This window comes from Boleophthalmus pectinirostris, unplaced genomic scaffold (assembly GCF_026225935.1).
Source record: "Boleophthalmus pectinirostris isolate CB_2022bp ecotype Guang Dong unplaced genomic scaffold, ASM2622593v1 HiC_scaffold_22, whole genome shotgun sequence".
NCBI lineage: Eukaryota > Metazoa > Chordata > Actinopteri > Gobiiformes > Gobiidae > Boleophthalmus > Boleophthalmus pectinirostris.
In genome coordinates this window covers 43,278,730-43,293,628 of record NW_026571190.1, presented here as the reverse complement: position 1 = coordinate 43,293,628, position 14,899 = coordinate 43,278,730, and the positions used below count along the sequence as shown (strand labels likewise).

At 43.6% G+C, this 14,899-nt stretch overlaps 1 protein-coding gene across 1 annotated transcript; it reads right to left on the bottom strand.

The window, feature by feature from the left end:
* Positions 1-1,228: 1,228 nt before the first annotated feature.
* On the bottom strand, positions 1,229-14,569 carry mfng (MFNG O-fucosylpeptide 3-beta-N-acetylglucosaminyltransferase). The gene is made up of 8 exons (XM_055158655.1): positions 14,052-14,569; positions 11,055-11,100; positions 9,735-9,837; positions 7,271-7,424; positions 4,227-4,312; positions 3,370-3,535; positions 1,728-1,813; positions 1,229-1,409 (listed from the first exon to the last, which is right to left on the bottom strand). The coding sequence occupies exons 1-8, from the start codon at positions 14,397-14,399 to the stop codon at positions 1,358-1,360; spliced, it is 1,041 nt and encodes a 346-aa protein (XP_055014630.1). The 5' UTR covers positions 14,400-14,569; the 3' UTR covers positions 1,229-1,357.
* Positions 14,570-14,899: the final 330 nt, after the last annotated feature.

Here is a 14,899-nt window from a genome sequence, read left to right as displayed (position 1 = left end):
ACAGTCACAGCACACAGTAAAAGTACACTGTAAACATGCACAGTAAAAGTACACAGTCAGAGTACACAGTCAGAGTACACAGAGTACACAGTGGGGGAGTCCAGACGAGGGGCTGTGGCGACATCTTGTGGTGGAATAATATTATTGTCATTGATCTTTTTAAAGTTGCACTCTGGAACATCTTTGGTGGAAGATACTTTTAAACCGTCTCCATGGAAACGAGCATGAGACGTCCCAGAACTAAACCAGGACTAAACCAGGACTAGACCAGGACCAAACCAGGACCAGACCAGGACTAGACCAGGACTAAACAAGGACTAAACCAGGGCTAGACTAGAACTAAACCAGAACTAAACTAGAACTAGACTAGAACTAAACCAGGACTAAACTAGAACTAGACTAGAACTAGACTAAACTAGAACTAGACTAGAACTAAACCAGGACTAGACCAGAAATAAACCAGGACTAGACCAGGACTAAACTAGGACTACACCAGGACTAGACCAGAACTAGACCAGAACTAAACCAGGACTAGACTAGAACTAAACCTGGACTAAACTAGAACTAGACTAGAACTAAACCAGGACTAAACTAGAACTAGACTAGAACTAAACCAGGACTAGACCAGAAATAAACCAGGACTAGACCAGGACTAAACTAGGACTACACCAGGACTAAGACCAGAACTAAACCAGACTAAACTAGAACTAGACAGACTAGACTAAACCAGACTAAACCAGACTAAACCAGACTACTAACCAGAACTAAACCAGACTAACCAGACTAAACCAGACTAGACTAAACCAGGACTAAACCAGAACTAACCAGGACTAACCAGACCAGACTACAGACTAGAACTAAACCAGACTAGACTAAACCAGACTAAACCAGACTAAACCAGGACTAAACCAGAACTAAACCAGGACTAGACCAGACTAACCAGGACTAGACCAGACTAAACCAGGACTAAACCAGAACTAAACCAGACTAACCAGACTAAACCAGAACTAAACCAGGACTAGACTAGAACTAAACCTGGACTAGACTAGAACTAAACCAGAACTAAACCAGAACTAAACCAGGACTAAACCAGGACTAGACCAGGACTAAACCAGGACTAAACCAGGACTAGACCAGGACTAAACCAGGACTAGACCAGAACTAAACCAGGACTAGACCAGGACTAAACCAGGACTAAACCAGAACTAAACCAGGAAACTAGAACTAAACCAGGACTAAACCAGAACTAAACCAGGACTAGACTAGAACTAAACCAGACTAAACCAGAACTAAACCAGGTCTAAACTGGGAACAGTCTATAAGTGGACCACAGTAACACTTGAGTCTTTGGGTTTGGTCACGGACACCAGCTGGTAAAGGGGTAGAGCAGACAGTGCACCGTCTTAAACCTGGAGGAAAACAAACAAACAAACAAAAACACACATTAAAAAACTAAAAATGTGTAAAAAAAAAACAAACAAAAAAAAAAACCCAAAACAAAAACAAAAAAACACTCCAATAATTTGTTGTTCTACGTGGAAATTTATTTTAGAGTACTTTAAACTTTTTTTTTTTTTTTTTTTTACCTTTTACATTCCTGTTAATTAAACATTATTTATTATTTATTATTCCATTTTACATCTTGGTTTTATTATTTTTTTGTTGCTGGGTCTGAACTGCGGCGCGATCAGTTCCATGTGATTGTCCTGAAAAGTAGGAAGTCGAACCTGGAGGGGTCCTGCTCCGCGCTGAAGCCGCCTCTGACCTCGACGGTGTTGAGTTTGTCGTCCAGCCTGCCGTAGCTCAGAGTGACCTGCAGGGGGAGACACGGGGCGTTAGGTAAAGGTTTAATACGGAACTTTCTGCCTGGAACTAAACGGAAGTCGTACGTCTCTGAGTGGGACAAAAACCTGTTTAAAAGTCTCAGGAAACGAGTCTGAATATGACACAAAACACACAGAACACACAAAAAATACACAAAAAAACTAAACACACAAAAAATACACAAAAAAACTAAACACACAAAAAATACACAAAAAAAAAAAACACACAAAAAATACACAAAAAAACTAAACACACAAAAAAACAAAAAACACACAAAAAAACTAAACACACACAAAAAAAAAAAAAAAAAAAAACACAAAAAACACACAAAACACACAAAATACAAAATACAAAACACACAAAATACACAAAACAGGCATTTGTCTGGTCTCGGTCTCAAAGGTGTTTGGACTTAGTCTTGTCTCGGTCTTAAAGGTTTTTGGACTCGGTTTTGTCTCGGTCTTGAAAGCGTTTGGACTCGGTCTTGAAGGCGTTTGGACTCGGTCTTGAAGGCGTTTGGACTCGGTCTTGAAGGCGTTTGGACTCGGTCTTAAAGGTCTGCGTTTGGACTCGGTCTTGAAGGACTCGGTCTTGAAGGCGTTTGGACTCGGTCTTGAAGGCGTTTGGACTCGGTCTTGTCTTGGACTCGAGGTCTGACACTCGTCGAGTTTGATCATATTTCCTTACGCTCGCTGCTGTCGGTGATAAACTTGTTACTGCGACATGTGGCTGAAGTTTGTCTAATAAAAGTGTCCAGTCTGTTTGTCATGACGTGTGTTTGTGAATGTGCAGAGGTGAATCTCACTGCAGAACCAACAACAGAACCTAACTCCAGTGAGAAACTTGAAAAAACTGGTTTAAAAATCCTACACACTTTCTTCACTTTGTTCACAGTTTTGTGTAAAAGGCCAGAGGAAGTTCTCTTAAAGAACAGGTTCTGAAACTGTGGGTGAGGGTCCAGAAAAAGAGTGTTTCAGTGCAGAACAGATTGTTTGTTTTATTTTATGATGAAATTAACATTAATCTGACAAAATGGAAATAGATTTATAAAAACATTCATATATTTGTGTCAAAATTACTGTAAAATACAAATAAATTAGTATTTGTAAAAATGGTCTTTCGGTCTTGATGGGCCGTGGTCTTGGTCTTGTCTCGGTCTCGGGACCTTGTGGTCTTGGACAGGTCTTGGTCTAGTTTAATGTGTCTTGATTACAACACTATTCTAGACCGTAGACCCTGTCGCCTGAGGTGATCGAGCCGTGTGGGTCTCCAGGTGAGTCCTGCACCTGTCTCACCAAGTTCTTTAGTTCCAGGTGAGTCCAGCACCTGTCTCACCAAGTTCTTTAGTTCCAGGTGAGTCCAGCACCTGTCTCACCAAGTTCTTTAGTTCCAGGTGAGTCCAGCACCTGTTTCACCAAGTTCTTTAGTTCCAGGTGAGTCCTGCCCCTGTCTCCTGACGTCCTTGTGCTGTATTTTTCTCCAGGTAGATGATCTCACCTGTCTCCTGACGTTACGATGTCGTGTGCTCGTCCAGGTGAGTTTTACCTGTGAGCTCAGGTCCTTCTGCTGCACCAGGAGCAGGTTCTCCAGGTGGGAGTGGAACAGGGGGCAGTGGACCATGGACAGTCCCAGTCTCTGCTCCACGATGAAGCCCACGGTGCAGTCGTCAGGGAGACGGATCAGAGCCGACGTCTTCTCGAACTCAGACCCACTGAGAAAAAACACACAAAACACATGAAAAACACACAAAACTCACAACACAAAAAACACAAAAACACATAAAACACACAAAAAACACGAACAAAATGCACAAAAAGCAAAACACAAGACGCACAAAACATGAAACACACGAAATGCACAAACACAAAAAACACAAAACAAAAAGCATACAACACATAAAACACAAAAAACAAAACACACAGAACACACAAAAAATGCACAAAACACAAAAAATGCACAAAACGCATAGAACACACAAAACAAAAAAACACAAAACACAAAAAACAAAACACACAAAAAACACACAACACATAAAACACATGAGCTTTATTCACATTTTTTCAGACTTTACTAATGTTTTTTATCCTGGAGACTCATGGAACTTTCTCTCGTGTTCTATCAACGTTTCCTCATCAAAAACCTGTCTGAAGGTTTTAGATTCATTCACACATGTTTGAATAATCTAGCGATCTCTCCCACAAGCCTACGTCACCCATGCTCCACACGACAATTCTCCATAAATACACAAAAACATGATATAAAACTGCACAAAACTCACTGGAGTTAGAGACGTTTCATGTTTCCTCAAAAATGTGTGAATGAAACAAATCACAAGTCGGTGTGTGTTTTTGAGGAACACGGTTTAAAGTTCACAAGAGTCAGTTTGGTGTTTTGAATCTCACCTGGCCCACGGAGCCATCCTCTCTGCCACAACTCGACTCAGGCAGAAACCAGCGCCTCCTGTGGCGAACCAGAAGTGCACCTCCCTCTGCGAACGACAACGACACGACAACGACACGACACGACAACGACACGACAACGACACGACAACGACACACACGACACGACAAACACACGACAAACACACGACAAACACACGACGACAACACAACGACAAACACACACGACAACGACACGACAAACACACGACAAACACACGACAACGACACGACAAACACACGACAACGACACGACAACGACACGACAACGACACGACAAACACAACGACAACGACACGACAACGACAAACACGACAACGACACGACAACGACACGACAAACACACGACAAACACACGACAAACACACGACAACACACGACAAACACACGACAACAACACACGACACAACGACACGACAAACACACGACAAACACACGACAAACACACGACAAACACACGACAACGACACGACAAACACACGACAACACACGACAACGACACGACAACGACACACGACAACGACACGACAAACACACGACAAACACACGACAACGACACGACAACGACACGACAACGACACGACAACGACACGACAACGACACGACAAACACACGACAAACACACGACAACGACACGACAACGACACGACACGACAACGACACGACAACGACACGACAAACACACGACAACGACACGACAAACACACGACAAACACACGACAAACACACGACAAACACACGACAAACACACGACACACGACAACACACGACACACGACAAACACACGACAACGACACGACAACGACACGACAACACACGACAACGACACGACAACGACAACGACACAACAAACACACGACAACGACAAACACACGACAAACACACGACAAACACACGACAAACACACGACAAACACACGACAAACACGACACGACAAACACACGACACACACGACAAACACACGACAACACACGACACAACACACACGACAACACACGACACGACACACACGACAAACACGACAAACACGACGACAACACACGACAACGACAACACGACAAACACACGACAACACACGACAACAACACGACGACAAACACACGACAAACACACGACAAACACACGACAAACACACGACAACACACGACAACGACACGACAAACACACGACAAACACACGACACACGACAACACACGACAAACACACGACAACACGACACGACAAACACGACAACACACGACAACACACGACAAACACACGACAACACACGACAAACACACGACAAACACACGACAAACACACGACAAACACACGACAAAAACACGACAACACACGACAAACACACAAAACACACGACAACCACACGACAACGACACGACAAACACACGACAAAAACACGACAAACACACGACAAAACACGACAAACACACGACAAACACAACAAACACACACAGATTTGTTTAAGGACTTGTGCTTGTAAAAGTAAAAAGTAAAAGTAAAAGTGTTTCTGCACATGGAGGAACAGAGACTTTGTGTCGTCACTAAACTGAACTTTCAAAACTTGATTTTTGAGACGAAATGTAACACAAAATATTTAAATGAACACGTCCCGACCCGAGGGAGCGAGTGTCTGAAAGAGTTGTTCACTGTGGAAAACAAATTCTAACAAACCCATGAACACGACTGTAAGACTGTGTGAAGTGTCCGTGTCTGTGTGTGTGTGTGTGTGTGTGAAGTGTCCGTGTGTGTGTGTGTGTGTGTGTGGTGTGTGTGTGTGTGTGTGTGTGTGTGTGTGTGTGTGTGTGGTGTGTGTGTGTGTGTGAAGTGTCCGTGTGTGTGTGAAGTGTGTGTGTGTGTGTGTGTGTGTGTGAAGTGTCCGTGTGTGTGTGTGTGTGTGTGTGTGTGTGTGAAGTGTGTGTGTGTGTGTGTGTGTGTGTGTGTGTGAAGTGTCCGTGTCTGTGTGTGTGTGTGTGAAGTGTCCGTGTGTGTGTGTGTGTGTGTGAAGTGTCCGTGTGTGTGTGTGAAGTGTCCGTGTCTGTGTGTGTGTGAAGTGTCCGTGTGTCTGTGTGTGTGTGTGTGAAGTGTCCGTGTGTGTGTGTGAAGTGTGTGTGTGTGTGAATGTGTGTGAAGTGTGTGTGTGTGAAGTGTCCTGTTGTGTGTGTGTGAAGTGTCCGTGTGTGTGTGAAGTGTCCGTGTGTGTGTGAAGTGTCCGTGTGTGTGTGAAGTGTCCGTGTGTGTGTGTGTGTGTGAAGTGTCCGTGTGTGTGTGTGAAGTGTCCGTGTGTGTGTGTGTGTGTGTGTGTGTGTGTGTGTGAAGTGTCCGTGTGTGTGTGTGAAGTGTCCGTGTGTGTGTGTGTGAAGTGTCGTGTGTGTGTGTGTGAAAGTGTCCATGTGTGTGTGAAGTGTCCGTGTGTGTGTGAAGTGTCCGTGTGTGTGTGAAGTGTCTGTGTGTGTGTGAAGTGTCGTGTGTGTGTGTGTGTGTGTGTGTGTGAAGTGTCTGTGTGTGTGTGAAGTGTCCGTGTGTGTGAAGTGTCCGTGTGTGTGTGAAGTGTCCGTGTGTGTGTGAAGTGTCTGTGTGTGTGTGTGAAGTGTCCGTGTGTGTGTGTGTGTGTGTGTGTGAAGTGTCCTGTGTGTGTGTGAAGTGTCCATGTGTGTGTGAAGTGTCCGTGTGTGTGTGTGTGTGTGTGTGTGTGTGTGAAGTGTCCTGTGTGTGTGTGTGTGTGTGTGTGTCCGTGTGTGTGTGAAGTGTCCGTGTGTGTGTGAAGTGTCCGTGTGTGTGTGAAGTGTCCGTGTGTGTGTGTGTGTGAAGTGTCCGTGTGTGTGTGTGTGTGTGTGGTGTGTGTGTGTGAAGTGTCCGTGTGTGTGTGTGTGTGTGTGAAGTGTCCGTGTGTGTGTGAAGTGTCCGTGTGTGAAGTGTCCGTGTGTGTGTGTGTGTGAAGTGTCGGTGTGTGTGTGAAGTGTCCGTGTGTGTGTGTGAAGTGTCCGTGTGTGTATGGTGCAGTGTGTTACCGTCGTGTTGTCCTCCAGCAGCTCGTGGGCGCTCAGGGGCCGGTCGAGACTCGCTCTGCCCACGTACACCTCCCCGTCCTGGGGGAAGGAGCGCAGCAGAGACAGCAGAGCTCCAGGGTTCAGGTAGTTGTCATCGTCCACGTGACAGAACCACCTGATCACAGGAAACACGACGCGTCACCGACCGCGACGCGTCACCGGCCGCGACGCGTCACCGACCGCGGCAGAGTCGACGGCACTGAACATCACACTGAACACCACGTTTCTGTTAGGGTTTTGATGCTCTGAGTCTCTAAGTCACTAAGTCGCTCCCCCTTCAGAGCACCATCACACACACTCGCTGTGCGTCGCACTCATGAAACATCAGGTTCGTCCAGTCGCTGTGTTCGGTTTTGTGTCGAGTTTTTGTGTTTTTACGGAGAATCGGAGGAGGATTTACGGTGGCGGGGGGCGCAGGCTTGTGGGCGGAGACTCGTACTGGGTTTGACTAGAGCCCGAGAGGAGGAGAGATCTCTAGATGAGTCAAACATGAGACTCGAAACCTCTTGATGGTCAGAATGTTGGAGAAAGATGAAAAAAGTGAGAAACAGGACTTGAGACGTTTGCAGTGTCCAGCCTCACCACTAGAGGGAGCCACAACACTGCAGGTGTCAGTCCTGTTCCTCTTCCTGCGGTGAGGAAGTCGACGCGACAAAAACCTCACGTGACAAAATGAAATTATTTGAAAATTTGTGTTTCTTGCAGCTGCTTCACGTCTGATTCAGTTTGTCTCATTTTTGTGTCTGTCTTTGGGAAACACTAGATTTTGGGATTTATTTCAGGTTTTGTCAAATTCACTTCACTTCAAATACTTCAGATCATTTCTTGGAGTTCTACTTTGTACTTCTACTTGAGTAATATTATTTAGACCTGGTTTAGTCCTGGTTTAGTCCTGGTTTAGACCTGGTTTAGTCCTGGTTTAGTCCTGGTTTAGACTGGTTTAGTCCTGGTTTAGTTTAGACCTGGTTTAGATCTGGTTTAGACCTGGTTTAGTCCTGGTTTAGTCCCGGTTTAGACCCAGTTTAGTCCCGGTTTAGTCCCGGTTTAGTCCCGGTTTAGTCCTGGTTTAGACCCGGTTTAGTCCCGGTTTAGTCCTGGTTTAGACCTGGTTTAGACCCGGTTTAGTCCTGGTTTATTCCTGGTTTAGTCCCAGTTTAGACCTGGTTTAGTCCTGGTTTAGTCCCGGTTTAGACCTGGTTTAGTCCTGGTTTAGTCCCGGTTTAGTCCTGGTTTAGTCCCGGTTTAGTCCCGGTTTAGACCTGGTTTAGTCCTGGTTTAGACCTGGTTTAGTCCCAGTTTAGACCTGGTTTAGTCCTGGTTTAGTCCTGGTTTAGTCCCTGGTTTAGTCCTGGTTTAGTCCTGGTTTAGTCCCGGTTTAGTCCTGGTTTAGTCCTGTTTAGTCCTGGTTTAGACCTGGTTTAGTCCTGGTTTAGTCCTGGTTTAGTCCTGGTTTAGACCTGGTTTAGTCCTGGTTTAGTCCTGGTTTAGACCTGGTTTAGTCCCTGGTTAGTCCCGGTTTAGACCTGGTTTAGTCCTGGTTTACCGGTTTAGTCCTGTTTAGTCCTGGTTTAGTCCTGGTTTAGTCCTGGTTTAGTCCCGGTTTAGTCCTGGTTTAGTCCTGGTTTAGTCCTGGTTTAGTCCTGGTTTACCTGGTTTAGTCCTGGTTTAGTCCCGGTTTAGTCCTGGTTTCCTCCTGGTTTAGACCTGGTTTAGTCCTTTAGTCCTGTTTTGTTTAGTCCTGGTTTAGTCCTGGTTTAGTCCTGGTTTTTCCTGGTTTAGTCCCGGTTTAGTCCTGGTTTAGTCCTGGTTTAGTCCTGGTTTAGTCCTGGTTTAGTCCCGGTTTAGTCCTGGTTTAGACCTGGTTTAGACCTGGTTTAGTCCTGGTTTAGTCCTGGTTTAGTCCTGGTTTAGACCTCCGGGTTTAGACCGGGACTAGAGTGGTCTGGTCCTGGTCTGGTCCTGGACCTGGATCAGTCCTGGTTCAGTTCGGCATCACAGTCACTGAAGTCACGTAAACGGGAAACGGTTATTATCTGTTTTTTTCCATTTTTCATTTAAACACAAAATCGAAAACTGAAAAAAACGAATCTTTATCTGTTTTTTTCATTTTGGTTTTGGAGACAAATAATGAAGAAAATAGTTGTTGTTTTTTTCATTTTCTTATTTTTGGTTTTATATTAAAAAACGAATGAACGAACAACACACGGATTTTTTGGACACGTCACTTTCAGAAGTTCTGAAAGTGTTAGATGAAAGTGTGGAGGTTTCAGAAAATAAAATCCATCCTGTTTTTTGACGCTCTACGTGACATTGGACAGAATCCTGCTCTGTGTGTGTTTCGACGGGGACACGGGTCTAAAGTCCCGTCGGGTGGAACAGTCCCGGACTGGAGTCGGGTCCTGTGGTCCTGACCAGAGACTCTCACCTTTTGTTGGAGCTGATGAAGCCGTCGTATTCAGCAGACATTTTACAAGACAGAGACTCCTGACTGTGATCAGACCCACACCCGGTCACCTCCACATGAAACCCTCAAACACACACCGGGTTAGACCTGGATTAGACCTGGTTTAGTCCTGGTTTAGTCCTGGTTCAGTCCTGGTTTAGTTCTGGTTTAGTCCTGGTTTAGTCCTGGTTTAGTCCTGGTTTAGTTCTGGTTTAGTCCTGGTTTAGTCCTGGTTTAGTTTCCTGGTTTAGTCCTGGTTTAGTCCTGGGTTTAGTCTGGTTTAGTCCTGGTTTAGTCCTGGTTTAGTCCTGGTTTCCTGGTTTAGTCCTGGTTTAGTTCTGGTTTAGTCCTGGTTTAGTCCTGGTTTAGTTCTGGTTTAGTTCTGGTTTAGTCCTGGTTTAGTCTGGTTTAGTCCTGGTTTAGTCTGGTTTAGTAGTCTGGTTTAGTCCTGGTTAGTCCTGGTTTAGTCCTGGTTTAGTCCTGGTTTAGTTTTTCTGGTTTAGTCCTGGTTTAGTCCTGGTTTAGTTCTGGTTTAGTCTGGTTTGGTTTAGTCCTGGTTTAGTCCTGGTTTAGTTCTGGTTTAGTCCTGGTTTAGTTCTGGTTTAGTCTGGTTTAGTCCTGGTTTAGTTCTGGTTTAGTCCTGGTTTAGTCCTGGTTTAGTCTGGTTTAGTTCTGGTTTAGTCTGGTTTAGTCCTGGTTTAGTTCTGGTTTAGTCTGGTTTAGTTCTGGTTTAGTCCTGGTTTAGTCTGGTTTAGTCCTGGTTTAGTTCTGGTTTAGTCCTGGGTTTAGTCCTGGTTTAGTCTTTAGTCTGGTTAGTCTGGTTTAGTCCTGGTTAGTTCTGGTTTAGTCCTGGTTTAGTTTGGTTTAGTCCTGGTTTAGTTCTGGTTTAGTCCTGGTTTAGTCCTGTTTAGTTCTGGTTTAGTCCTGGTTTAGTCTGGTTTAGTAGTCTGGTTTAGTCCTGGTTTAGTCCTGGTTTAGTTCTGTTTAGTCTGGTTTAGTTCTGGTTTAGTCCTGGTTTAGTCCTGGTTTAGTTCTGGTTTAGTTCTGGTTTAGTTCTGGTTTTCTGGTTTAGTCCTGGTTTAGTTCTGGTTTAGTCCTGGTTTAGTTCTGGTTCAGTCCTGGTTTAGTCCTGGTTTAGTTCTGGTTTAGTCCTGGTTTAGTCTGGTTTAGTCCTGGTTTAGTTCTGGTTTAGTCCTGGTTTAGTTCTGGTTTAGTTCTGGTTTAGTCTGGTTTAGTCCTAGTCTGTTTAGTTCTGGTTTAGTCTGGTTTAGTCCTGGTTTAGTCCTGGTTTAGTTCTGGTACCTGACGACTTGAGTTCTTCATCTTCAGCATCAGTGAAAATAAAAGTCTGAAAAAAAAAAAAAAAAAGAAAAAAAGTTTTATTGTTACTTTACAGTTTTTAACTTTGGCGTCTTTGTACTGCAGTAACAGTACTGTGTCTGGAGTAATATTTGTACTGCAGTAACTGTATAGTACTGGAGTAATATTTGTACTGCAGTAACAGTAGTACTGTGTCTGGAGTAATATTTGTACTGCAGTAACAGTACTGTGTCTGGAGTAATATTTGTACTGCAGTAACAGTACTGTGTCTGGAGTAATATTTGTACTGCAGTAACAGTACTGTTACTGCGTCTGGAGTAATATTTGTACTGCAGTAACAGTACTGTGTCTGGAGTAATATTTGTACTGCAGTAACAGTACTGTTACTGTGTCTGGAGTAATATTTGTACTGCAGTAACAGTACTGTGTCTGGAGTAATATTTGTACTGCAGTAACGTACTGTCAGTACTGCAGTGTAACTGTGTCTGGAGTAATATTTGTACTGCAGTAACAGTACTGTGTCTGGAGTAATATTTGTACTGCAGTAACAGTACTGCGTCTGGAGTAATATTTGTACTGCAGTAACAGTACTGCGTCTGGAGTAATATTTGTACTGCAGTAACAGTACTGTGTCTGGAGTAATATTTGTACTGCAGTAACAGTACTGTGTCTGGAGTAATATTTGTACTGCAGTAACAGTACTGTGTCTGGAGTAATATTTGTACTGCAGTAACAGTACTGCGTCTGGAGTAATATTTGTACTGCAGTAACAGTACTGTGTCTGGAGTAATATTTGTACTGCAGTAACAGTACTGCGTCTGGAGTAATATTTGTACTGCAGTAACAGTACTGTGTCTGGAGTAATATTTGTACTGCAGTAACAGTACTGTGTCTGGAGTAATATTTTGTACTGCAGTAACAGTAGTACTGTGTCAGTAATATTTGTACTGCAGTAACAGTAGCGTCTGGAGTAATATTTGTACTGCAGTAACAGTACTGTGTCTGGAGTAATATTTGTACTGCAGTAACAGTACTGTTACTGTCTGGAGTAATATTTGTACTGCAGTAACAGTACTGTGTCTGGAGTAATATTTGTACTGCAGTAACAGTACTGTGTCTGGAGTAATATTTGTACTGCAGTAACAGTACTGTGTACTGTGTCTGAGTAATATTTGTACTGCAGTAACAGTACTGTGTCTGGAGTAATATTTGTACTGCAGTAACAGTACTGTTACTATGTCTGGAGTAAAAGTTGCGTTTCCTCTTTTCAAATCTTCATGTGACATTTGTCTTTTTTTTGTGTTTGTTTTTTGAAAATATCAGATTTTGGATTTTATTTTCTGGTTTTTCTTTTCACTTTCCTGATCTCAAAAAAATAAAACAACAAAGAGAGAAAATAAATCTAAACGTTGATCATAAATTCCAAAAAATAAAAAGTAGAAATGTGAAAAGACGAGTGTGAAAAGACGTGATGATGTAAAAGTACAAACGTGTGTGAGTCTGACGACCAGCACTTTGACGAGTCGAGTCGAGTCGCGTCGCCGCGTGAACTCTGAACTGTTTATTTCCTCTTTTACAAAAACTCAAACAGGAAGTGACAGAAAACAGAACAGGAAGCAGCTCTGAGTTCAACGATTTTAATCTACAACTACAGAGACAACGACCTGTTAGACCTGGTTTAGTCCTGGTTTAGTCCTGGTTTAGACCTGGTTTAGTCCTGGTTTAGACCTGGTTTAGTCCTGGTTTACCTGGTCCCTGGTTTTAGTCCCTGGTTTAGACCTGGTTTAGTCCTGGTTTAGTCCTGGTTTAGACCTGGTTTAGACCTGGTTTAGTCCTGGTTTAGACCTGGTTTAGACCTGGTTTAGACCTGGTTTAGACCTGGTTTAGTTCTGGTTTAGTCCTGGTTTAGACCTGGTTTAGACCTGGTTTAGTCCTGGTTTAGTCCTGGTTTAGTCCTGGTTTAGTCCTGGTTTAGTCCTGGTTTAGTCCTGGTTTAGACCTGGTTTAGACCTGGTTTAGACCTGGTTTAGACCTGGTTTACCTGTTTACCTGGTTTTAGACCTGGTTTAGACCTGGTTTAGACCTGGTTTAGGCCTGGTTTAGTCCTGGTTTAGTCCTGGTTTAGTCCTGGTTTAGTCCTGGTTTAGTTTCCTGGTTTAGTCCTGGTTTAGTCCTGGTTTAGTCTGGCCTGGTTTAGTTTCCTGGTTTAGACCTGGTTTCCTGGTTTAGTCCTGGTTTACCTGGTTTACCTGGTTTTAGACCTGGTTTAGACCTGGTTTAGTCCTGGTTTAGACCTGGTTTAGTCCTGGTTTAGACCTGGTTTACCTGGTTTAGACCTGGTTTAGACCTGGTTTAGACCTGGTTTTTCTGGTTTAGTCCTGGTTTAGACCTGGTTTAGTCCTGGTTTAGTCCTGGTTTAGTCTGGTTTTAGTCCTGGTTTTTGAGGTGCGGCCGTGTGGAGGCAACAAAACTGAATATGCCTTTTCCTCTTAAAATGAACTAAGATTTGAAAGTGTTTAGATATTTTAAAATTTCATTTTATTGTAAATGTAAATATTGGCTCCTCCTGTTCAATAATGTTTCTTATTCATTGCTTCATTTGTATTTCTTTATTTTCTGTGTAATAATGAAATGAAATAAAATGAAAAATAAAATAAAATAAATATAACATAAAATAAATACAATAAAATGAAAAGTAAAGTAAAATAAAAATGAAGTGAAAAATAAAATAAAATAAATGAAATATAAAATAAAAAATTAAATGAAAATAAAATAAAATACAATATAAAAAAATATAAAAAAAATAAAATGAAAATAAAAAAATAAAATTATAATGAAAAATAAAATACAATAAAATAAAATAAAAAATACTTAAAATTAAATTGAATTAAAATAAAAAAATAAAATAAAACAAGAGCAAAAAAAAAAAAAGCGAAATGAAAAATAAAATGTAATAAAATAAAATGAAGCTGAACTGACGTGTTCTTTGGTTCTGGAGATCCACGTGAGCAGGAGCAGCTCCAGGCGCGTCCGGTGGAACCTCCGCGTGGTTTTCACCGCGATGTAAACGTCCTCCAGACTCAGCGGGCGCGCGGTGACCCCGCGCCGCGGGTCAGAGGCGCGTGGCCCGGGCGCAGCGGGGGGCGCGCGGAGCTCTTGGATGGAGCGGCGCTCGGCCGTGACGGAAGCCGCCGGAGACGCGCTGTTTCCGGGCGCGGGTCGGGGCGGGGGTCCGGGGCGCCGCTGGAGGTTCAGGCACATCAGCGCGAGGAAGAAGAGGAGGATACAGAGCGGGAGCGCGCGCCGCACACACGTGCGCTTTGGCATCGTGCGTGACAAAAGTTTAAATCCGCGTGAAGCGCGTCGCGACGCAGCGGCCCCCCATCACCACACACTCTCTGTGTGTGTGTGTGTGTGTGTCTCTGTCAGTCTGTGTGTGTCTGTGTGTATGTGTGTGTCTCTGTCAGTCTGTGTGTGTGTGTGTGTCTCTGTCTGTGTGTGTCTGTGTGTGTCTCACGGAACAACTAAAACGGAACAAGTGCACTTCCTGTTTCTAACCCAGAGCAAAATGTGAGAGAGAAAAAGAGAGAGAGAAGAGGAGGATGTAGCAGTAGTGGTGTGTGTGTGTGTGTGTGTGTGTGTGTGTGTGTGTGTGTGTGTGTGTTTGTGTGTGTGTGTGTGTGTTGTGTGTGTTTGTGTGTGTGTGTGTGTGTGTGTGTGTGTGTGTGTGTGTGTTGTGTGTGTGTTTGTGTGTGTGTGTTGTGTGTGTGTTGTGTGTGTGTGTGTGTGTTGATTCTCCACAATAAAGTTTCACTCTTCAGGACCTG